Source organism: Rhinolophus ferrumequinum, chromosome 22 (assembly GCF_004115265.2).
Source record: "Rhinolophus ferrumequinum isolate MPI-CBG mRhiFer1 chromosome 22, mRhiFer1_v1.p, whole genome shotgun sequence".
NCBI classification, from domain to species: domain Eukaryota; kingdom Metazoa; phylum Chordata; class Mammalia; order Chiroptera; family Rhinolophidae; genus Rhinolophus; species Rhinolophus ferrumequinum.
The window spans coordinates 24,430,779-24,453,918 of record NC_046305.1 but is presented as its reverse complement, the minus strand read 5'-3'; the positions used below and the strand labels follow the sequence as shown (position 1 = coordinate 24,453,918).

The 23,140-nt window shown below is 42.7% G+C and overlaps 1 protein-coding gene and 1 long non-coding RNA gene across 3 annotated transcripts in view; one reads left to right on the top strand and one right to left on the bottom strand.

The window, feature by feature from the left end:
- Positions 1 to 23,140, top strand: part of LOC117014358 (uncharacterized) — a 63,261-nt gene that overhangs the window by 16,652 nt on the left and 23,469 nt on the right. The window lies entirely within an intron of this gene.
- The window catches only part of FCAMR (Fc alpha and mu receptor), a 47,713-nt gene that overhangs the window by 11,999 nt on the left and 12,574 nt on the right, over positions 1 to 23,140 (bottom strand). The window contains exons 2-4 of one of the 2 annotated variants that reach the window (XM_033092118.1): positions 17,098 to 17,349; positions 966 to 1,140; positions 656 to 835 (exon numbers count right to left, since the gene is read on the bottom strand). In XM_033092118.1, the coding sequence (XP_032948009.1) occupies positions 656 to 694 (39 nt within the window). In that variant the 5' untranslated portion in view covers positions 695 to 835; positions 966 to 1,140; positions 17,098 to 17,349. Of the gene's footprint in view, positions 1 to 655; positions 836 to 965; positions 1,141 to 2,216; positions 2,406 to 17,097; positions 17,350 to 23,140 lie in introns of those variants that run through there. The other variant, XM_033092119.1, reaches the window with a different exon arrangement.

Here is a 23,140-nt window from a genome sequence, read left to right as displayed (position 1 = left end):
TCTTTCTCCAGGACTCAGGGAGCCTTCCTAGCTCGTAGCCTGGGCCCACAGGCTCAGTTATAGTGCACAGCATTTTGGGGGATGAGGGCCATATCAGGGAGCTCTCTTGTCCCTTGGTCCTGTTGGGAAGGGCGTCTACCTCTACTTCAGCTCAGGCTGGGGTATGACTCCCCAAATCCCTAATGCCCCTCTGAGCCCCACGGCTCTCCTATCCCCCACCCCTGGGGCAGAAGACAAGAAGGGAAGGAGGCATGTGGTGAAGGCTGACAAGCACAGAACCAAGACCCAGAAGGTTCTGCCTTGCCTGTGGCTGACGGAATGACCTTGAGCTATGTGTCTTTCCTCTCCATTACAACAGAAGAGCTTTGACTGTGTGATTTCCACATTTCTTTCTCTTTCTAGCATTTGTTGGTTCTAAATTACTCAGGGGACTCTAAGAAATCATGCACTCTGGTGGGAGGGAGAGTAGGGGTGAGCAGAAGAGTAAGGAGGTCGGAGGGAGGTACTGTGACCTGAACTCCAGAATCTTCCCTGGCCACCGGGAGGGAGCCCACATGCTCTAGGAAGGGCACTTGACAGCTGCTGCTGTAACTCACCACCCACATTCCACATTCAGAGACAAGACCCCAAGCTCTGGGGAGAAAGCTCATCTCACCTTTTGTTCTCCGGGCTTAGCTAGGACTTCTCCTTCCATCTCAATCTAGAAATAAAGTCCACTTGGACTTCTTTTGCTCTCTTTGAGATGCTAGTGGTTGGACGTCTTCTAGTTTCCTCTCTTTAAACCTGGAGACCGAGAAGGCAGTATCGGTGTGTTGGAAAGCTGCTGGAGTTAGCTCTGCAAGAATGCAGCACAAGGTCAAGCTCTGCGTTCACCTCTCCACACCTGGCATCAAGTCACTTCACTCTAGGCCTTGGGTTTTGTTTCTTGTAAGAGGGAGCGAGCCCCGGTCCCTTGTTGTACTTACTGTCGTTTATTCCTGCAGAATGTTTCCAGGGGTGGTGACAGTAGCTTCAAGAAAAACACAGCAATCTGCATCCTTCTGCCTCTCATTACCCATCCAGTCCAGGGTCCCAGACTTTTCAGGATGTCCCAGCTCAGCTGGCCCATTCAGGTCTCTCCCAGATAAGTGATGCAACAACCTGGGCAGGAGAAAAAATTCAGAAGAGGAATTCCCCTGTCAGGCTGGCAGCTGGTGCCTTCTAGCTGACCTGGTCCCTTCAACTCCCATGGAGAGCCAGTCTGGGTCACTGACTCCAGTTCAACTGTGTGCCCGGTTGTTACTACTTCATGCCCTGGACAAACAGTAAATGAGATGATCTCCAGGGAAAGATAATACTGAGTGTGGCTTATTCAGATGGATGACACACTTAAAAAAAATACCCCAATATTTCCCTTTGGGAAATATTTCATGGGTGGGTGTTTTCCTTGTCAAAGATGTGATTTGCTTACTTCTGCTGATTTTAAACTGACATTAAAATGGCTGGCACAGCCCAAGCACTCAACAATGAAGGGGATCTAGGGGGTGGAGGTGCTGTGGACTATATATATTTAAGGACTCTCACCAGCACCTTCGATAGACAATGTAGCACCCTTGGGTCCATTAGAAAGGACATGTCTTCCTTAAGAAAAAATAAATTCAGTTGCTACATTTTTGCACAATTTGAATAACCATAGGTGGCAGCATGTATTCTCTATATGCATTCCTCCTTCCAGGCTTGAGGACAAGTTAGGGGTAGGAATTGAGTCACTGAAAACAAGAGGAGAGGAAAAGAAGCAAGCCCACAGATGCCCAGGCTGGGACAAGGCAGTCTTTTGCAGTGACCATGTGTACAGCTGTGCGTGCTGCTATCCCAGGACATGGTCAGGAGCTCCAATCCTGGAGCTCAGTATCTACACAAACACCTATAGCCTCCCATACATGTTAGAACACAACGGCAACGTGAATGGCATCTCCTTATCTGGGGCATGCTTGAGCAGCGCATAACGCAAAGAATGGTACATGGTGGCCCTGCCTTCGGAGGCTACCCCTACAACCGAGTGATCCCTGTGTAGGTGGTAGAAAGGGTTAATGTCTGGCTAGATTCTCTGCTCCCAGCTCCCCAGGGAGCAGGCTAGCATTGTGGTTAATCACATAGACTTTGGAGTCAGGCTCTCTCCAAGTTAATATCCCAGCCGTACTTTTTACTGGGAAAGTGATACGGCTCAGATTACTTACCTTCTTTAAACGTTGTTTTCCTAATCTGTAAAACAGGGGATAATGGCATTTGCATCATAAAGTTATTATGTCGATTAAGTGTGATAATCAATGTAACTCGAAGTGAATTATAAATTCTCAGTAAGCATTAGCTGATAATATTAATAGCTTACAGCAAAATGGAACTGGTAATGATCAAACCCTCAAAATAAAAAAAAGTCTTTTTGAAGGTTTTCATCTATTTAGAAGTCTGCCCCTTTCTTCTTTCTCCCTTTCTTTTCTTTGTCTGTTTGTTTGTTTGTTTCTTTCTCTCTTTCTTTCTTTCTTTCTTTCTTTCTTTCTTTCTTTCTTTCTTTCTTTCTTTCTTTCTTTCTTTCTTTCTTTCTTTCTTTTTTCTTCTTCTTCTTCTTCTTCTTCTTCTTCTTCTTCTTCTTCTTCTTCTTCTTCTTCTTCTTCTTCTTCTTCTTCTTTTCTCTCTCTCTCTCTCTCTCTCTCTCTCTCTCTCTCTCTCTCTCTCTCTCCATTTGATCATTCTGGCATTTGAAAGATTTAAAAAGAAATCAGTTTGGGACACATCTGAATTGATTTTGTAGTTTAAATATTTGTTAATTTTTCATTATTTTATAAACAATGCAGTCACTTTGCATCTTTAAGTTTGTCTTTTCTATTTTGTTTACTTTTGTACACTTTAAAGACTTTTTGATTACTAATATAAATTATAGTGAAGTCCAATTAGTTGTAAAGTACTGGGCTAGTTTACAGAGCACTGTCCCAGAGCCAAGATGGTACCCTCTTTGGAGCTTTATGGGGAGAACACTCTGTATTGGCTTCTCCTCTTGGGAGTATAACTGCTTTCTCTTGCCTAGCACAAAGCTACAGTAGCCTCAGTTTATGACACTGTGAGCTTCTGGTGTCCCAGACTCCAGAAAAAAGCTAAATAACACTTGGACCAAATGTCAGATCTGGAAAGAGCTTTACCCACTCTCTATTTCCACACTGGCATCTCTATATTGGTAAAAGATTTTATTTGCTAAATAGACACACAAGAGTAAAAATCAGCAAGCAGAAAACTAACCAATGCAAAGAAAGCCATTTGTGCTATAAAACAATCTATATTGATCTCTTCCCTCTCCAAAACACGTTTTCTAATGAACAATTAAGAAAAATGTATAGAGATGTTTTATGCATCCACTTGGTTGGTACTCAAGCCTTTACTCACATTCATCCTTATACATCATTGCAAAGTTTCCTGCTTACTCTACCCACATATGTGAGTTTTTTTTTTAATTTTTAAGTGTATTTATTTATTTATTTTTTTAGATTTTATTGGGGAAGGGGAACAGGACTTTATTGGGGAACAGTGTGTACTTCCAGGACTTTTTCCCAAGTCAAGTTGTTGTCCTTTCAATCTTAGTTGTGGAGGGTGCGGTTCAACTTCAAGTTGTCCTTTCAGTCTTAGTTGTGGAGGGCGCAGCTCACCAGGTCCAGTTGCCGTTACTAGTTGCAGGGGTGCAGCCCACCATCTCTTGAGTCGCACCGGCAACCTGTGGTTGAGAGGACGCGCTCCAACAAACTGAGCCATCTGGGAGCTCAGCTCAAGGTGCCCTGTTCAATCTTAGTTGCAGGGGTCGCTGCCCACCATCCCTTGCAGGACTCGAGTAGTTGAACTAACAACCTTGTGGTTGAGAGCCCACTGGCCCATGTGGGAATCGAACGGGCAGCCTTTAGAGTAAGGAGCACGGAGCTCTAACCGCCTGAGACACCAGGCCGGCCCTACATATGTGAGTTTTTTTTTTTTTAATTATTAGTTTCAGGTGTGCAAAACAATATAATAGTTAGACATTTATACCCTTCATACAGTGATAACCCCCTCCCCCAATCTACTACCCCTCTGACATCATATAAAGCTGTTACAGTTCCACTGACTCTATTCCTTATGCTGTACTCTACATCCTGTGACTATATATATATATATAAAATTATAGCTGACATTCATTATTATTCAGCTTCAGCTTCAGGTGTACACTGCAGTGGTCATGTATACTGTCCATGAAGTGGTCTCCCTAATAAGACAAGTGCCCATCAGATGCCCTACAAAATCTTTACAACGTGAGCTTTTTTTCTATCCCTGTTATTTGTGGGAGAGATACATCTACCCCCTTCTTCACCAAAGCTCTGGTTAGAATACTGAATGCTGAAGAAAACATTGTATAAAAACACTTGGATTACTACAAGTCCTTGATCGTTTACTGAGAAACTCGTAGAAGGTGAACTCTGAGATTTGGCACTCCTCCAAATGATAACAGGAAAAGTATTTGTATAGGACAAATACTCATCTTACAGCAGTCTCCCCCACCCCACGTCCGCAATTTCACTTTCTGAGGTTTCAGTTACCTGCAGTCAACCACGCTCCAAAGATATGAAGTCAAAAATGCCAGAAATAAACAATTTATACGTTTTAAATTGAGAGCCGTTGTGAGTAGTGTGACGAACTCTCATGCTGTCCCGTTCTGTCCCACTCGGGACGTGAATCACCCCTTTGTCTTCACGCTGCAGATGCTTCCCGCCCGTCAGTCACTTAGTAGCTGCCATCGTGGTTATCAGATTGACTGTCATGGTATCGCAGTGCTTGTGTCCAAGTCACCCTTACAGTAGCCTAACGGCTAAGTCTCATGGTCTATGTCATTCAGAACCTCACTTTATCTATCTCATCACATAGGCATTGTGTCATCTCACAGCATCACAAGATGAGGAAGCGTGTACAGTAAGTACAGTACAGGAAGGTATTTTGAGGGAGAGACAACATTCACATAAGTCTTATAGTATATTGTTATAATCATTCTATTGTATTCTTATTGATGTTAATCTCTTAGTGTGCCTAATTTATAAGTTAAACTTTATCATAAGTCTGTATGTATGAGAAGAAACATTATATATAGATAGGGTTCAGTACCATCCGTGATTTCAGGCATCCAGTGAGGGTCTTGGAACGTGTCGCCTAATGGACGAGTGGGGCCTGCTGTGTAATGGCATTTAGCAGGCGTCTGCAATGTCAGCCGTCCTGGGGTGGACAGCAAAGATCGCACCCCAGCAGTATTGACACCCCTCTGAACACAGAAGACATTCCAAAGGCAGTCAGGAGAGTGTTGAGGTAGTTTAAGTTCATGTATAGACTGCTGGTAAAAGCACAGTGTGACTTATGGATGATGTGATACAGAATTGCACACCTGAAATCTATGTAATTATACTAACAATTGTCACCCCAATAAATTAAAAATAAATTAAAAAAAAAAAAAGCACAGAGGAAAGAATCCTAGATCATTTCCAGGATCACAGGAGTAGGTAGCCTAAGAAGACTTCAGCAGTGACTCATCTAAGGATGTTGGTGTAATCGCTGCAGAAAAACATGATCAGTAGCTCTTAGCGTGATCTCTCTGGAGTGACTTGAGTCTGGGGATCAAAATGAACATATTTCTTACTGGTTGGGATTATCTGGTAACAATACTATTTGGAATGGTCATTGTCCTCTGTTAAGGAATCCCTGGTCCTTGCAGGATGGAAAGGGCCCCAAATAATTAACTTGCCACTGAGGAGGCAGTTGGTCTCCTGGAGGAATGGTGACATACGGGTGACCTGAGGTTCCTCTTCTGCTGACGAGTTGGATGTTCATTGCAACATGCTAAGCTCAGCTTCCGTTAGGGGGAGCCTCTGCTCCGTGTGGGAGCCCATGCTTAGCCCAGCCCTCTGCCTGTGGCTACTTCCCTCACATGCCCATTGTGGCAGCATCGCGGTAGCCAACGCCTGGAGTTGGCTGATGTCAGATGGCTGTCATCTTGTCTGCTTGGTAATTTAGTGTCTCTTCCATGGTGAATACTCTCTAGCGGGCATTAGTGTGTAATTCAAACAGCCTCACTCTTCTTGCCACTCCCATATCCACCCACACGTCTCTAGCCAATCTTTCGCTTTCTCCATCCAGAGCCTTTTCATATATTTTAAAAGGAGGCCATTTTTCCTTTTTCATAAAGTAGATACCGGGTACAATGCCCAAAGTTCTGCCTATTGGAAGGGCTTCTCTTCTGCCACTGTTTTTCAAGGTCACTCCTTGTAACACACCTACTGTTTACTTTCAACTTGAACCCACATATTGAACCAACTCATCTGTAAGCGAAGCTTGGGTTTTGCCTTCCTCTGCCACGTGGTTATAAGGTAGTTGCCTACGTGGCCCCTGGGAGCTGAGGGCGGGGCACTGGCTCAGCAGTGGTGGTTGATGTGAGGTTGGGCTCCTCAGGCAGATTCGCGTGCCCTCAAGCCCTTCCTGTGCTCAGTTTCAGCTGTACCACCTCTGATTTGTACCACCTCTAAATTGCTGCTGGCCTGCCTGATCTGTGACTCAGTGGGTGTAATATCTCTCAGCTCACGTTGGGCAGTTCTAGACGCACACTTATCTCCTGTCCTGTATTCAGATATTCTGTCTCCTCCAGAGTTGTTTTTCAAAAGACACACAATTCTCCCATGCAGATGGCATGGCCTTACAAAAGAACCACTGGGGACTATGTGACTAGGTTGTAATTCTCCCACTGAGGCTTGCCATAAGCTCCACAGAAGCGTCTTCTCTCAACACCCAGACGTGTAATACAAGTATGAAGTGCTGCTTACATCTCAGCCTGGATCTGCTGCACAGCCCTCTCCTGCTCTGGGCTCCAACCAAAGGTAGAAGCATTTCTTGCCACTTGGTGTATGAGCTAGAGTGGTATTTGCAGGTGTGAAATATGCTGCCTCCAGAACCAAAGAGGCCTATCAGACATGTTGCTTTCTTCATTGTGGTAGGATGTGTAAGATGTAATAGTTTGTCTCTGACTTGGGATGAGATTTTCAGAGGAGCCCCTGACCCCTGGACCCCTAAACGTGAATGTTGCTGATGTGGCAATCCCCTGAATTAGTATTCACCTCCCATCCTCCGAGGCACGTGTGTCTTACTATGGCCTCCGACATGCTAGCCACGTCTTGTTCAAATGGCCTGATTAGGATCGTATCATAAATAATGGATTGATGTGACATTCTACAGGATGTCCAGATGGTCCAGTTCCCTTTGGATTGTATTATGACAGAAGGCAGGGAAGTTAACAGCTTTGGACAAAATTGTAACTACATGCTGTCATTTATCCATGTAAATGCAAATAGTCTCTAATCTCATCTGAAGGAAATAGCAAAGAATGCATTCACCAAATCAAGGCTATATACTTTGTGGCCGAGGACATGTCAATCTGCTGTGCAGTTGCCTCCCTTATCTGCAGGAGGAGGGGAGGATAAATCCCAAGACCCCCAGTGGATGGATGCCTGAAACCAGAGCTAGTACCAAACGCTATATACATTATATTTTTTCCTATACATACATACATACACACCTATGATAAAGTTTAATTTATAAATTAGGCACAGTAAGAGATTAACAACAATAACTAATAATAAAATAGAATTATAACAATATACTATAATAAGGTATGCGAATGTGGTCTCTCTTTTTCTCTCAAAATATCTTGTGCTGTACTCACCTTTTCATTTAAAGAAAGCACTTTACAGCTTCTCTTTAGCATATCTGAATTGCCAGCATCACAGCTCTTGTGCTTTGGGGCCACTATAAAATAAAATACGGTTACTTGAACACAAGCACAGTGATACTGTGGCAGTCAATCTGATAATCCAACCAGCTCCTAAGTGACTTATGGACAGGGAGGGTCTACAGCACAGAGGGATGATTCACCTCCTGGGGATGGAGCAGGATGGCGAGAGATTTTTATCACACTACTCAGAATCATGCACAGTTTAAAACATATGACTTGCTTATTTGTAGAATTTTCCATTGAATATTTTAGATGCTTCACTGCGGATAATTGAAATCATGGAAAGTGAAACCACAGATAAGAGGTGGGAACCACTGTAGTAGATAAACAATGGCTGGAATTGGGGCTAACATTGGGTTAAGCTTGCAGTCGTTTGTTGCCACCCTCAGGGTGCCCTTGGCTTCTGCAGGGGCCACGTAGTGAATTGAATGGAGATACTATTGGAATTACCACTCTGCATCCTTTAGATCCTTAAGGATGGTACTAACATCAACAATTTTACCCACCATGTGATACTGCTTTGTATTTATTACCTTGGCTGGGGTGAGGCGGTTTCAGAGGCTTCCTCTGGGCTAACCCCATCATGGTAGCTCTTACTCCACAAGCCTAAGACCCAATGACAAGACCAGGTAACAAGTATGTCAACCCCATTTATACATTGAGGGACTGGAGAAATTACCACTGGGTGTATCTGCAGACTCTGTGGGCACACTGTAAGCCAGACCTTGGTCAGGACTTTATTATCTGGCCACATATGTCCCACTAGCTAGAAGAGGGGCCACGATGATGCTCTGATTCTCTGGGGGTCAGGTCAGCTTGGACTCTGTGTTCAACAGTCCTCAGAACATGTGGGGATCCCTTTTTTCCAGTGTATAGTCACCCAAGTAAATGACCATCGGTCCCTTTGGGAATGACTCATGGAATCATTATCATGTATGTTTGCTGTGGTGTTGCCAGGTGTTTTCTCCTGGGGACCTGGATGAGTGTGAGTGAAAACCGGCCCAAGTCCAGAAAACGGGCAACAAATCAAGACATTTTATTGGGGCTACTTTCTTTGGACTCCTTGTCATCCATCCTTATCTTCTTCTAATGGCATAAGCTAAGATTCACCCTTGTTGGTTGGTTGTTTATTTTGTCTCTAGGAACACTGTATTACTTTAATTATCTCTATAACGCTCTGTGGGTCAGACCTCTTTTGGCTGCCACTCCAACCCTGTTGTTCATCATAAGAACTGGACTCACCTGGCCTCTGAGGTTCTGGGCCTGTCATCACCACCAGTGTCACTGAGCAAATTCTCCACCCACCTGTCCTACCACCAGCCCTGGCTCATAGAGGAGCACGCCGGTTGATCCTCTTAGTGAGGTGCTGTCACTAGCTCATTTCTTTTAGCTTTTGTGAATGGCGCATTCCCCAGGCCTCCCCATGCAACAGAACCACCTGGTAGGTCTTCCAGGCTTGTGGTATGTCCCCTCAAGCATTCTCACTACCCTGAGCCTTTCACATCTTCCTCCACTGAACACTGACCACTGCCATTTCAACTTCATCTAGCTTGAGCCATCAATTTTTCCCTACTTCTTGGAGCCATTTGAACAGCGAAGTCACCTCCCGGCGTCCTTGCCAGGGTATTAAACCTTGTATCCTTGGGAAGTGCTCCCAAATCAACAGTGTCTTCTTCATCCTATCTTATGTTTCAGCCCCTTCGATCCAGCACTTTCAGAATCTAGTCCCCCAGGAGCTCTTCTGACTTTGGCTGGCACATGCTAGCCAGGACTCACAGCTCATTGGAGGTCTATTCTCTTTCTTCCATTATTAGGCCCAGCACACAGTGGTGCTGTTATGCTGTGACTTAACCCTGATAATCAGTCTAGTTACTAGAAGGGGAGATGGTGGGAGAGGTCTTTGTAGTGTCTTCAAGCAAGGTGAAGGTGGGGGGCTCAGTGAATAGAGAGAGTAGTGCTAGCTCTTAATATGGAAAGGTGAGCCGATTCTGCAGGTCACAGAGTTCAGAAGAATCTGGGAGTTAAAATTTTGGGGAGGTCATCCACCCGGACGCCCCATCCCAAGTTTCAAGGTCCCATTTCCCCCCAAATGTGTCAATTTTCTTTGGACTTAAGCCTTTATGTGTGTATGAAAAAGAAAGGACCAATTTAAATTTCCTTTGCAGAGATTGTTATGTGACGAACCCAACTTGTCTGAAATCCCACAGAAGCTGGTAATAAGGGGCCTTTCAAGGACCATTTCCCCACCAAATACCAAAACAAGCAGATGTGTTTAGTCTCCTGATTTGTTACAATGGGACAGGCTCCATAGTGATGGGGAATTTCATTCTGATTTAAGTTCTAAATAAAGACTGTTTGTTCAGACTATCCCCTTTGAAGCTCTACAGTGACAAAATTATTTAATTTGAGAAGGTGAGTTATCTTCAGAAATCATTCCCCTTAATCCTTCATTCAGCACCACCCCTCTTTTTTAATGGCTTCTACATGAAGATGCCTAAGGAAATGATGAAGCCTCACTCTCACTCTGCATTTCAAAAGTTGATTCATGTGTTCCCCAGTGTTCTTAGGGCAGCTCCTTCCTAACTGTTCAATTTATGAAGCTGAGATTTATGTTAAAGGAGAGCAGGGCATGGAATCCTCCGGCCCCACCGACTTAGCATAAACAGCAGTAGTGCTTTTCTCTAATGCTTTTAGAGACCTGGCTGCATCCTCCCGTCCTCCCTGACAATTCTTCTTTGTGGAGCACCCAGCGCTCCAAGCACAATGCTGGGTGCATCCGGGAGAAGCTAGTAAGGCATAAGTTCAAGGTACTGTCCTCAGGAACTTTACTACCTAATTGTGGAAGGAACATGAAAACTGAAATTCAATACAAACTTACATGTTCCAAAAAATAAGACCTCAAAAGAGTGAGAAAACTCAATGGGCCAAAGAAGTTAGGAAAAAATTCTCAGAGAGTCATAAATTATCATAGAATCATAAAGTTGATGGAACCCTAGAAGTGACCTAATCCAGTCTCTACTTCACGCAAAATATCTTTGAAGCTTTCTTTTAGAAGGAGGCATTTCACCTCATTTTAATTACCTCCAGAGACAGGGAATTCACACAAAGCCAATTCCATTTTTAGGTATTTCTAATTTTCAGGAAATCTTAATAGAGATAAATCTAACTACTTTTAATTCCTACTCGTTGGTAATGCTTATAGCTTCTAGAAAGAGCAACATTAGATTAAATTAAATCTAATCCCTCTTCCCTCAGTAGCCTTTGAACTAGTCCTCACCTGAACAGCCCCCACTCCCTTAGACTAAAATCACAGAAGACTATTGATGCGAATATGCATCCTTTATTGAATGTCTGTTTTCTGCCAGTCCTCTACCTGCCATGGTCTCATTTAAGCATCGCAACCATCCCCCTAAGTCAGCATTACTCTCCTGCTATATAGATAAGGATCTTGGAGCCTAAGGAAAGCACCTTCCCCCACCCCCACCCCCCAAGGTGCTCCCTTCTAGATGAATTTGTTCATAAGTATGTCTTAAAAGCAGTTGGAAATTGAACCTGTGGGTAAGTTTTTTGAGCAGGGTAGTGGATTGGCAAAATGTATTGGAGAACAAACATTTGGAAAAATGAAAACCTGTCAAGAAATTGTGACAATAACAAAGATGATGATGAGGTGGGGATGGTACTGATGAGCAGCACAAGGTCAGGTTGATGTCCAGTGGTCTCGGGGGTTGGGGGTGAAGGGAGGGTAAGGAAGAAACAGAGGGATTAATTTTGAGTCCTCAAGTATTTATCAAAAATACACCAGACACTATGCTGGGTGCTGGAAATAAATAGTGAACAAAACAGGTACGTACCTCTGCATAGAGCTTATAGTTTAGTGGGAGAGAGGGATAGCAAACTGATCGGTATAGAAACAAGTATATAATTACAAATGTTGACTGTTAAGAAGGGAAGGAATACGGTTCTAAGAAAGTGCTTAAGGACAGTTCTGGATAGGAGAGTGTATGAGCAACACTTAAGGTTGGCTGCCCATTCTGATGGGTGAGAAGCCCATCTCCTTGTTCAAAGTCATGTGCTCCAAGTTCAAGTTCAGCCACCAGCTGGCCCCTGCCAGCTGCTGAATGAGCTGAAAATTTGAACTGTAGTTTTGGATGGTGCCAGTCCTAAAGCACCCTCTGGTGTTAAGGAAAGGAAGGTAATAGCCTGAAAGGGAGTTGGGGAAGCAGAGAGAATTTAAGTGGGGCTTATTTTGAGATGGGTGGTTCTGTTCTTGGGCCAAGGAGAAGCCCCCAGGGACCTGTGCTGACAGGTTGGGGATAAGGTTAAAGTGAGTCAGGGAAGAAAGGAGGAGGCACACTGGCTTTTAATTTCTTCATCCCAGAAATGCCACATCAAACATACTTGGCTAGACTTAGTCAGGTAGCCCCAGCCTAACTGCAAAGGAGGGTGGGAAAATCTGGAAACATGGACTGTCTCTGCCATAAGGGGGACTGACTCCAAGCCTCGTAGCAGAGGTAAGGAGCAGGGGACGAGTGTGAGCAGTGGCTCCTTCCATCCCCGAGGAAAGATAACGCCCAACAGAGTCTGCAAGAACACAGCCTGTCCTTGACCTGGACCAGCCTGTTGTCACATTCACTCTCTGCCCCTGCCCCAGGAGTTAGGGGCCTCCTTCTATGTCATGGTTCAACTGGCAGCAGGGAGAAAGGGGGCAGGGAATGGGGTCACGCCACAGACCAGTCAGAAGTTGCTCCCAATCTGGGAATGAAGAGGAAGAAATAATGTTTTACCTTTTGGATGTGTGGGAAACAATGACTAAGGAGAGCTGTCGAGACTGAGCCCCTGAAAATTCAGCCTGGAAACCTAGCTCCCAGAGGATTTGTTGTCCACCCTCCTTATAGGGTGTGACCTTCGTGACCCTACCAGCTAGTGTTCATGACTTTTCCTGAAGTGTTCGTGCAATCTGTGACTTACTTTTCCCCAAGAGACTGCAGCAAAGGTGACGAGAGAGGTCACATCGTGATTAAGATGCATATGACTGTGGTGCCGTCTTGCGAGGGCACTCTCTCCCTTGCTGGCTTTGCTGAAGCCAGCCGCCAGGATGTGAGCTGCTATATGGAGAGGGCCTTGTGGCAAGGAAACAGGGTCCGTGTTTGGCCTACAGCCAGCAAGAAACTGAGGCTCTCAGTCCAGCAATCACGAGGACCTGAACACTTCCAATCATCATGTGAACTTAGAAGTGGCTCCTTCCCCAGCTGACCTCTCAGGTGGGAAACCAGTCGTGCCAACACCTTGACTGCAGCCTTGCGGAGAACTCAGCTAAGCTGTGCTGGGACTCTGGACCCAAAGAAACCATGAGATAATAAATGCGGGTTGTTTTAACCTGCTAACTATATGGTAGCAATGTTGTGCGGCCATGGGTACTAACATATTGGGGCTGGTAACAGTTAGAGAGAGGAGGGCTTCCATTTCCTAGGGCTGCTGTAACAAAGTATCACAAACTTGGTGGTTGAAAACCACAGAACTTTATTCTCTCACAGTTCTGGAGGCTAAAAGTCCAAAACCAAGGGGTGGGCAGGGCCATGCTCCCTCTGAAGCCTCTGGGGGAGGATTCATCCTTGCCTCTTTTAGCTTCTGGTATCCCCGGGCGTTCCCTCACCTGTGGCAGCATCACTCCAATCTCTATCTTTTCTCTTCTTACACGGACACCAGTCATGTTGGGTTAAGGGCCCACTCTACTCTGTATGGTCTCATTTTAACTAATTGTGTCTTTAATGACACCATTTCCAATAAATGGACATTCTGGAAAATGGACACCTTCTTCATGGGCCAGTTGGACATATCTAAGCAGTCAGCACCTTCAGTGCAAGGACTAGTAGAGGTGAGGATCTCAGAAACTGCTGGTGGACAGGACCCTTCCCTGGGTGTCACGCAGGAAATGCTTGAACCAAGTCTAATCACCTGCAGAGAGATGCCCCACCCTCATGACAGCTTTTCTCACAGCTGCCAGGTATGGTTGTACGGTCTACCCCATGGCAGGGGATGGACAAGGTGATCCCCTTACAAGTCCTTACATTCTAAGGTACCCTCATTTCATTAGTCTGGTACTATATCTTCAGCCCTGTCCTGGGTTAATGAAGGAGCCATTTTCTCTGCCGCAGATTCTGGAACTGTCAGCAAGCTACAGTACTTTTTCAACTGTGGGCAGATGCTGCCACCTTGTGGCAGAATGACGCCACGGCTGGGGTGACCACATAACATTGCTTAGACTAGGACTCTTGACAATGAAAAGGAAAACGTTTAATCATTGTGCTGGGACAGCAGGTGTAAATTGGGACTATCCCAGGCAAACCAGGACACTCGTATGCAATGCAAGTCTTCTCTGGAGGGAAATCTGTCAGAGTTTCCCAAATTGTCCCACTCCCCTACATCTACTCTCAGCATGAAGCTTTCTATACTAGTCCCCTGACCATCACCACCTCACACAAGGCTAACAATGCCACAAGAAAGAGTTTCGAGTTCCTCTGATACAGAGTAAAAAGGAATTCCGACTATACCTATTAAAAGAGGGGAAAAGGAGATCTCTTTCTGTATTACCTATGGACACAACATACCCCATTTAAAGTTTTGTTCTGACTTTAAAGATACATTTTAAATCAATAAAGGAAAGAAAAGCCCAGAGAGGGCCTCAAGTGTGTGTGTGTGTGTGTGTGTGTGTGTGTGTGTGTGTGTGTGTGTGTTTGGTGGTGTTAGTTTCAAAATTCATATATCACTCAAATATAAAATTAACATTTTTGTTTGATAATTGCCTTTTCTTCTGGATGCTAACTTCTGTTGATAGCAGGGACGAGGTGACATTGGCAAGATATTCAACCTGATGACTGATGATAACAACTTCTTTCATTTGCAGACTTCTTTTAGGTAAAGCAGTTAATTCAAAGCTCAGACTCCTGACAGCTTGAAGGGGTCCCTTTCCCGTCTTTGCAGGATGGGATCTGGGTGCAGTGACATTGCTTAGATTTCCCCTGATCCTCAGTACCTTCTGCTGAGATATCATCCAACCTGACCATGAAGTTGGTCTGAGCTGGACCATGGGCATCATACTGTGTTTCCCTGAAAATGAGACCTAGCTGGACAATCAGCTCTAATGAGTCTTTTGGAGCAAAAATTAATATAAGACCTCGTATAATATAATATAATATTAATGACCCGGTCTTATATTATAGTAAAATAAGACCAGGTCTTATATTAATTTTTGCTTCAAAAGACACATTAGAGCTGATTGTCTAGCTAGGTCTTATTTTCGGGGAAACATGGTAGTGGCATCTGCCACCCATACCCTGGTCCTTGCCATTGCCTCTGGTGACAAGAAGGCCACACTCTGAGCTTCCTTACTTAGAACGTAGGTCTCTTCTGGCCTCTCAGTTATCCCACATCTTCCTGGGTACCAGGAAACTATAAATTGTTTTCTCTCCAGCATGCTGTGGTGCGTGGCCTCTCAGCAGTTGTCCTCACCTGCTTTAGTCACTGCCATCCCCTCTCAGGGATCAGGTCAGACCTGGCATCCCACCAGTGAAGGGTTTCTCTGTGAGGCCTGTCGTCACCCCAAACTCTACCCAACTTGTTCGGGACACCAGCCCCTGAAGTTCTCAGATTCTCCAATTCTATCTGATTGGTCATTTTATCCATCACCTTCAGCCTGCCACACCTTTTGTCTGTGTTCCATCCCGGGGTGAGGAAGGCAGTCAGAACATTTTAGGTGATCTGTTCTCCTCTCTTCTAACCCTCATGGGAACTTCAGAACCATCTTATTCCACGTTCCTATCAGATCAGTGACTTGTTCTAGCATTAGTTCTCTAAGCTCTATCTAAAACTTCTTCAACTCTTTTTTTTCCCCATTTTCTCAACATAGCCTAGAAAATCACATAGTAGCTCCTCCATTCTCGATGGTTCTTCCCTCCTCATGAAGCTGTGGATGTCATTAACTCAATGTACGGGAGTCACAGGCTAACCAGAGTCTCAGTGTTACCAAGTATAATATCTCAAAAAATATAATCCTATAACAGTGAGAATTTTACATTTGATAGGTGTCACCAAATAATAAGTAAAGGAAGAATAGTCTTAGCTAACAATTTAGAGAATAGACTGCTCCAATTAATTGCTAAAATAAATTCCAGATGAATTAATTAATTGTACAGCTGAAGAGAAATCAAAGCATTTTTTAAAAACTAGCAGAAAAAAAATCAGTATCATATTTCTAGAAGAGTCACTTTCAAAGCTTTAAAGTTATGGAAGAAATAAAATAGGAAAAGAGAAATTAAAATACTTTTTAAAATCTACCCCCCCCAAATGTAAATAAATAAAAAGGAAAAGAAAAAGGTTTGGAAAATATTTCCTGCACATATAAGAATCAAAGTATATTATGTGTATCATATAACAGAAATATCATTGCTTCATTGTAGTATTTGATATGAAGCCATTTGTCAATATGACCGAGGAATCTCACTATTTGGAGTTTATTCTAAGGAAATAATTTAAAAGAAGACAAGTTATACATGTTTATATATATAATATTCCCATTCAGATTGCTGTGTGATGATCATTTTACACCAGACAATGGAGGATGGTGTATTTTTCACCTCTGAATTTCTGGTGCTTAGTCCAGAATCTGGCATACTGTAGGTGGAGAATAAATGTTGTGGAATAATTGTTTTTGTTAATTTTTATTATATTAAAAAATTGAGGGGCAGCCGGTTAACTCAGTTGGTTAGAGTGCGATGCTCATAACACCAGGGTTGCTGGTTCGATCCTGACACGGGCCACTGTGAGCTGCGCCCTCCACAACTACCTTGACACAACTACTTGACTTAGAGCTGATGAGTCCTGGAAAAACACACTTCAAATAAATAAAAGTTTAAAAAAAAATTTTTTTAAAAATTGAAACTATCTTAATTTTTAAAAATAGGGGAAGGATGAAATAAAATATAGTACAATCACTTCACGGGGATACGATCAATTAAAATAATAACTATTTTTGCAAGACATGAAAAGAAATTCTTATGTCATTGTAGCAAGTATAAAGCTTAGACTACACAGTTGTGCCAAAAATGTAACTTTGTTTAATGTTCTATAGTAAGACTTGGTTTTCCAAGCCCCATTACACTGTTATGCCCTGGTATGCTCCATTGGGCTGATTCTGGGGCATCTCAGGCAATTTAGTCGTGTTGTCAGCCCCTCCCCCAATTGCTTGCTTTCCTCTGGCATTGTGCCTGGTACTTTGTCATTACCTGTTCTTGCTGTCATCCACCAGGATGTCCATTGATTTCTTTCTTCTTTGGTCATCGATCCGTGCAGAAACTGGGCTGTCCTCTGTTCCCTAATGCAGAAGTTTCTCAGCCAGCCTCTGTTTTAGCCACATCTGGTCTGTACAGTTGGCCTTTGAACATCACGGGTTTGAAGTATGTGGGTCCACTTATCTGCGGATTTTTTTTTTTTTCAATAAATATAAAGTCAGCCTTCCATACCTTCAGGTTTCGCATCTGTGGATTCAACAAACCTCAGATCAAAAACGATTTTCAATTCGCAGTTGGGAGTCCATGGATGTGGATGGCCGACTGTATGCACTGTTCTACACCATTCTATAGGAGGGACTTGAGCATCCACGGATTTTGTTACCCCCTTCTCCGTCCCCCCACCCCCACCCTAGGGTCCTGGAACCGTTCCCGAGCGGATACTGAGGGAGACTGAAGATTTTTGACTATGTGGGTGTTGGCACCCAACCCCTGTGTTGTTCAAGGGTGAGCTGTATCATCAAATAACTCCTGGCCTGTGAGAGGTTGGTTGAGTCCTCATGTCTTAGCTGGTCATAGAGTCGTTGCTGCTGCTACATGGTGCTAAGCGGAAGGACCTCTGCCACTCTTGTCACTTCTCCAGGCTCTTTTCAGAAAGGTGGTTCATGCCTCACTCACAGGTCTTGGGGGAGAGGGTGGATGAGGCAAGGGCCCAGTGACACACATTTTTCTTCTAATTCTCTGCAGCTCTGCCCCACCCAAGCATACTTTATCAAGTCTTTGAGGTGACAAAAACTGGTCCTGACTGTTTACTTTGAAGTGCCTTTGTCTTTGATCCTGACCTCAGCTGTTGAAATTTTAAATTATTTGATAATTTTATTATTTGGTTCTGCTGTAACAACCTCCAGACATAGTCTAGGAAAAGGTAAGATATAAAATACAGCAGCACAAAGCACAATAAAAATTTTAACTCATTGATTACAAGGTATCAAAAATCCCCTACAAAATGCTCCAGTAAGCAAATCAAACCTCAAAATTGCATGCATGACTTCATTATAACTGTAAACATTTTCTGTGCTTATGTACAAAACTATAAGGAAACAGAGGAAATATTAAGCTAATTGATGAGGAGATAATATGGGTAATTAAAAAAGAGACACATTTCCTTTATATTAGTATGATGTAAATACCAGCCATGTTGTTTGTAGGGAAAAAGTTGCTTATTTTACCTCTAATAATACAGAGCCTTCCCACTTCCTATATTTTGCACCTGGTCTTCCATCAATCCCAGCTGTGGCTTCTTTACTCCAGCAAAGCCAGTCTCCTTAGTCAACAACCTGCTCAGGCCAGCTTCCACGCTTTTGCTCAGCCCTGTGGTTCTCAAACTAGCTACATCAAAAGCACCAGAAGGCTTGTTAAAACAGATTGCTGGGTCCCACCCCCAGAGGTTCTGATTCAGCAGATCGGAGTGGGGCCTGAGAATTAGCATTTCTAACAAGTTTCCGGGTGATGTGGACGCTGCTGGTCTAAGGACCACACTTTGAGAAGCACTGGCTCAGCCAGACCTGCCACCTGAAATGTCTTCCCCCTCCCCTCCCTGCCCCTCCTCGCCCCGCCCCTCCTCTCCCTTCCATTCCGCTTCCCTCCCCGCCCCTCTCCTTCTCTTCCTTTCCCTTCTTCCCTTCCTCCTTCCCTCCCTTCCGTAAACATTTGATGAGAACCTAATGTTCATAAGAAGCATAGAGCGCTCCTTAAGGAGCTAGTGTTTTGGCTAGAACCTAAGTGTCTATTCATCCAGGTATTGCACCCACCGTTCCTCAAGAAATTCTCAGAACTCGGATTGTTTACTCTGCCCCATTCCTACCACTTACATAATCCGGCCAGTGTATCAAAAGACTTCTATCTGAATTCGAATTTATTACCGCATGCTGTTGCAATTGTTTCACACGCTTTTTTCCTCTCCTTAACCAGCCCTTGGAAGCTCACACAGAATACCCTCTTTTCTCTCCTTCCTGGGCACAGAACCAGAGTTAGCTGACTGGGGCCCCTGAGGGGCAGGCATACCGTCTATTAATAGAGCACTGGCTGTAGAAACCTGTCTGAGCCAGTGCTCACCCTCCCTGCCCTTACTAGTCCTGACAGGGAGTTTCTTTCCTCCTATCCTTGCTGGGCAATTTTCCATGTCCTGCTCCCGTCTTATAGCGAGAGAGACCCTGGTACCACTCCCAACAGCTCCACTTACATCAAAACCAATTTCCCAAGACAGCTGTGCTGAGGAGATAGGAACAAACTGTTCATTATTTTAAAAATAGATATTATTATAAAAGTTATAGTGTAGTATCACAGTTTATTTTTAAAAATACAGAAAAGCAAAGAAGAAAATTAAAACTTATCCATAACCCCACCAAATAAAGATACCCAATTTTAACATCTGAATGTTTATCTCTCATATATATTTTCCCACAAAATTAATTCTGTAAAAACTGTTCTTCAAGTCATGTTTTATCATTTGCCAATATGTCCAGACTAGTTACTGATGTTATTTAATCATTTATGACATCACTTCAGATAGTGACAAAGTATTACATTATATAAAGAGACTGTGAGTTATTAAACCAGTCCTTTGTTGGTTAATAATCAATCACTTTTGTTAATATAAATAATGATTCAATAAATATCCTTATTCATTTATCTTTCTACACTGTCTGATGAGTTCATCAAACATACATTTGAAATACTGATGCGTGTTGAAAAATTGTCATCCAAAACATTTACATGCCCCTCAGCAGTGTATGAAAGACTTATGCAGTCCTTCTCAGGGTGTCACCAAACTTTAGGACCTTGCTCAGTTCATCAGTGAAGATGGCATCTTATTTTAATTTGAATATATTTCATCACTTGGAGAATGAATTTTAAACGAGTATTAATCATTTGTACTTATTCTTCTGTGAGTTGTCTTTTTGTGTCCTCTGCCTACTTTTCTCCTTACTGTTTTCATAACAGCAGATTAAGTTAGATATTTCAACTGAATCACCACAATACAAGAGATAAATGATCCCAGAGTGAGATGAGAGGCAGGCCTGCAGAAGATTCCATGAAGAGAACCAGTGAGGCGAGTCCTGCAGTACACTGAGGGTGTGAGAGGCCTCGGGGTAGAGATTGGGAGACAGTGAAGCTGATTTCTTCGTAGAGGGCTGTGCTGAGACAGACCTTTCCCAGTAAAGGAGCCCGGTGGTGTTTGTGCCTCAAACAATGACATGGTTTTTGGTTGACCAGTTAGAATGTGTGTGTTCCTTGAAGTTAGGGCGAAGACTGACTCTACCTGTGGAATCCAGGGGAGAGGTAAGGCCAGTTAGCTAGCTGCTTTGGGAGTGGAGCAAGCCAAGGAGAGTTGCTCAGATTCTGTCAGGCAATGAATGTGAGTTTTCTGTGGACCGAAGGCAGAGGTGGCCAGTTCAGAGAGGAGAAATAGACTGTAGCCATTTGAAATCCCATGCAAAAGGGCCCCTGTAGCATGCAGAATAATGGTTCCCCCAAAGATGTCCACATCCTGATCCTCAGAATCTGGGAATATGTTACCTTACCTGGCAAAAGTGACTTTGCTGATGTGATTAAATTAAGGATCTTGAATTGGGGAAATTATCTTGGATTATCTTGTGGTTCCCAAGCAATCACAAGCATTCTTATAAGACGAAAGAGGGAGGCAGGAGAGACAGAGCCAAAGAAGATTATTCTGATATATATCTGTTATCATATTGTATTTTACAAGAACATTCTCTTGTTTTCAAAATCCTTCTTTTTAAATACATAACATCATTTTCTTGATTCATGGTTGCTAAATTTCCTTATGGTTCCAGGGATATTAATGATAATTTTTTAAGAATTATTATTATTATTTCCCCTCCTTTTCTTCCTCCTCTTCCCCCCACTCCGGTTCAAGCCGTTGTTTCTCAGTCTAGTTGTGTAGGACACAGCTCCCTGGCCCATGCTGGTATTATGAGCCTTGCGCTCCCCCCGGCTGAGGCAGTCGGTCAGCCGGCCGCTCACAGCTGCTCACGGCAGCTCACGCTGGCTGCCGGCCGCACACGACGGAATCTATTGCAATATGACCTCATCTTAACTAATGACTTCATCTGCAATGCTACTGTTTCCACATAAGTTCACATTCTGAGGTATGAGGGGTTAGGACTCCAACATATGAATTTTGAGGGGATACCATTCAACCCATAACAGTAGCAATGATGGAATTTGTAAAGCAAACGTTCAGCTAAGGGAGGCTGCTGAAGATAATGAAAAGAGCACGTACTCTAATTACTTGAGTTGAATTCTGAACTTGTGATGTCTTACGTGACTTGAAGCAAGTTGCTTAACCTTTCTGAGCCTGTTTTCTTACCTGTACAACAAGAAAAATAGTATTCATCTTGAAGTTGTTTTGAGGATTAACTGAAAGAATCAATTAAAAGCAGCAGGCATAGCACCAGGCACACAATCACTGTGCAACAAAGTTGCTATCATTATTCTATCTGACTTTGGGAGGGTATCTAACTACCTTTCCCCTGCATAGCTGTTGTTTCTCAGGCTTCTGTTTCCAAGTATCCATTATTACCAGCTAGAAATATCGGAGGACACATGCACTCTGCGCGCGCGCGTGTGTGTGTTTTACATACATCCCATGCATTCATATACATTTCTTACTTTACTAATTTATTATGTACATTAGAATATATACAGAGGGTGACAAAAAAAGTATACACATTTTAAGATGACATCTCTTAAAAGGTGTATACATTTTTTTTTTGGCACTCTGGTATACACACACAAAAGAAATAAAAAGAATGAGATAAATAAAAGTTAAAAGAATGGGATAAATAGTTTGAAAAGTTTCTACCATCACCCTATGGAGCTTCTGTGCGTGCACTCCAGGTACATTCACTTTAGAGGCTTGAAGACCACCCTTGATGCGGTTAGAAATGCCGGCATTTACAGGTTTTGCACTCCAAATTCACCCTTTTGCAAATCAAATCCACCCTTTTGCAAATCAAAGTCACCCTTTTGCAAATCAAAGTCATCCTTTTGCAGATCAAATTTTCCACAAAAATGTTTTCTTAATCTTTGTAGCAAAAAGAAATCCAATGTTGTTATTGTTAAAATTAAACATTTTATTTCATGTATTTAATAATAAACATAAAATACTTATTTAACATTAGAAACACTTATTTACTTGTACCCTGTTTCCCCGAAAATAAGACCTAGCCAGACCATCAGCTTTAATGCATCTTTTGGAGCAGAAATTAATATAAGACCAGGTCTTATATTATATTATATATATATTTATGCATAATATAAATATATATAGTATTATATAAATAATACTATATAAATATATATAAATACTATAATAATACTATAGTATTATTATAATACTACTACTAATTATTATTAATAATAACAAATAATAATATAGTAATAAATAATATTATATATAAATATATAAGTATATATAAATACTATAAATATTATATATATTTATATTTAATATAAATATTATATTATATAACACCCGGTCTTATAGTTAAATAGGACCGGGACTTATATTAATTTTTGCTCCAAAAGATGCATTAGAGCTGATGGTCTGGCTAGGTCTTATTTTCGGGGAGACACGGTAGCTTCACTTATAACGGTTCTCCTGCCACTGCTCTTGGTGATTTCATAGACATATTCATAAAACTAATTATGACAATCTGTAGGAGTAATAGTTGCAATGGAATGATTAATAACATCTACTAAATGTTCATGGTTTGATGGATCAGCCAAAATATTTCTTGCAAAGAACTTAATTTTTGAAAAAAACTTCATCATTGGAGAGTATATACTGGTGGTAGAAATAATAAAGTGTGTCTTGTCTGACCAACAAGATCACGTACTTCCTGGGTTTTGTGGAGGCTTACATTGTCCAAAACAAAACCACCTTTCCTCCAGATTATCTTCAGCCAATTTCTGCAATAATTTATAAAAAAATTCGCAAAAAATATTTGAAGTA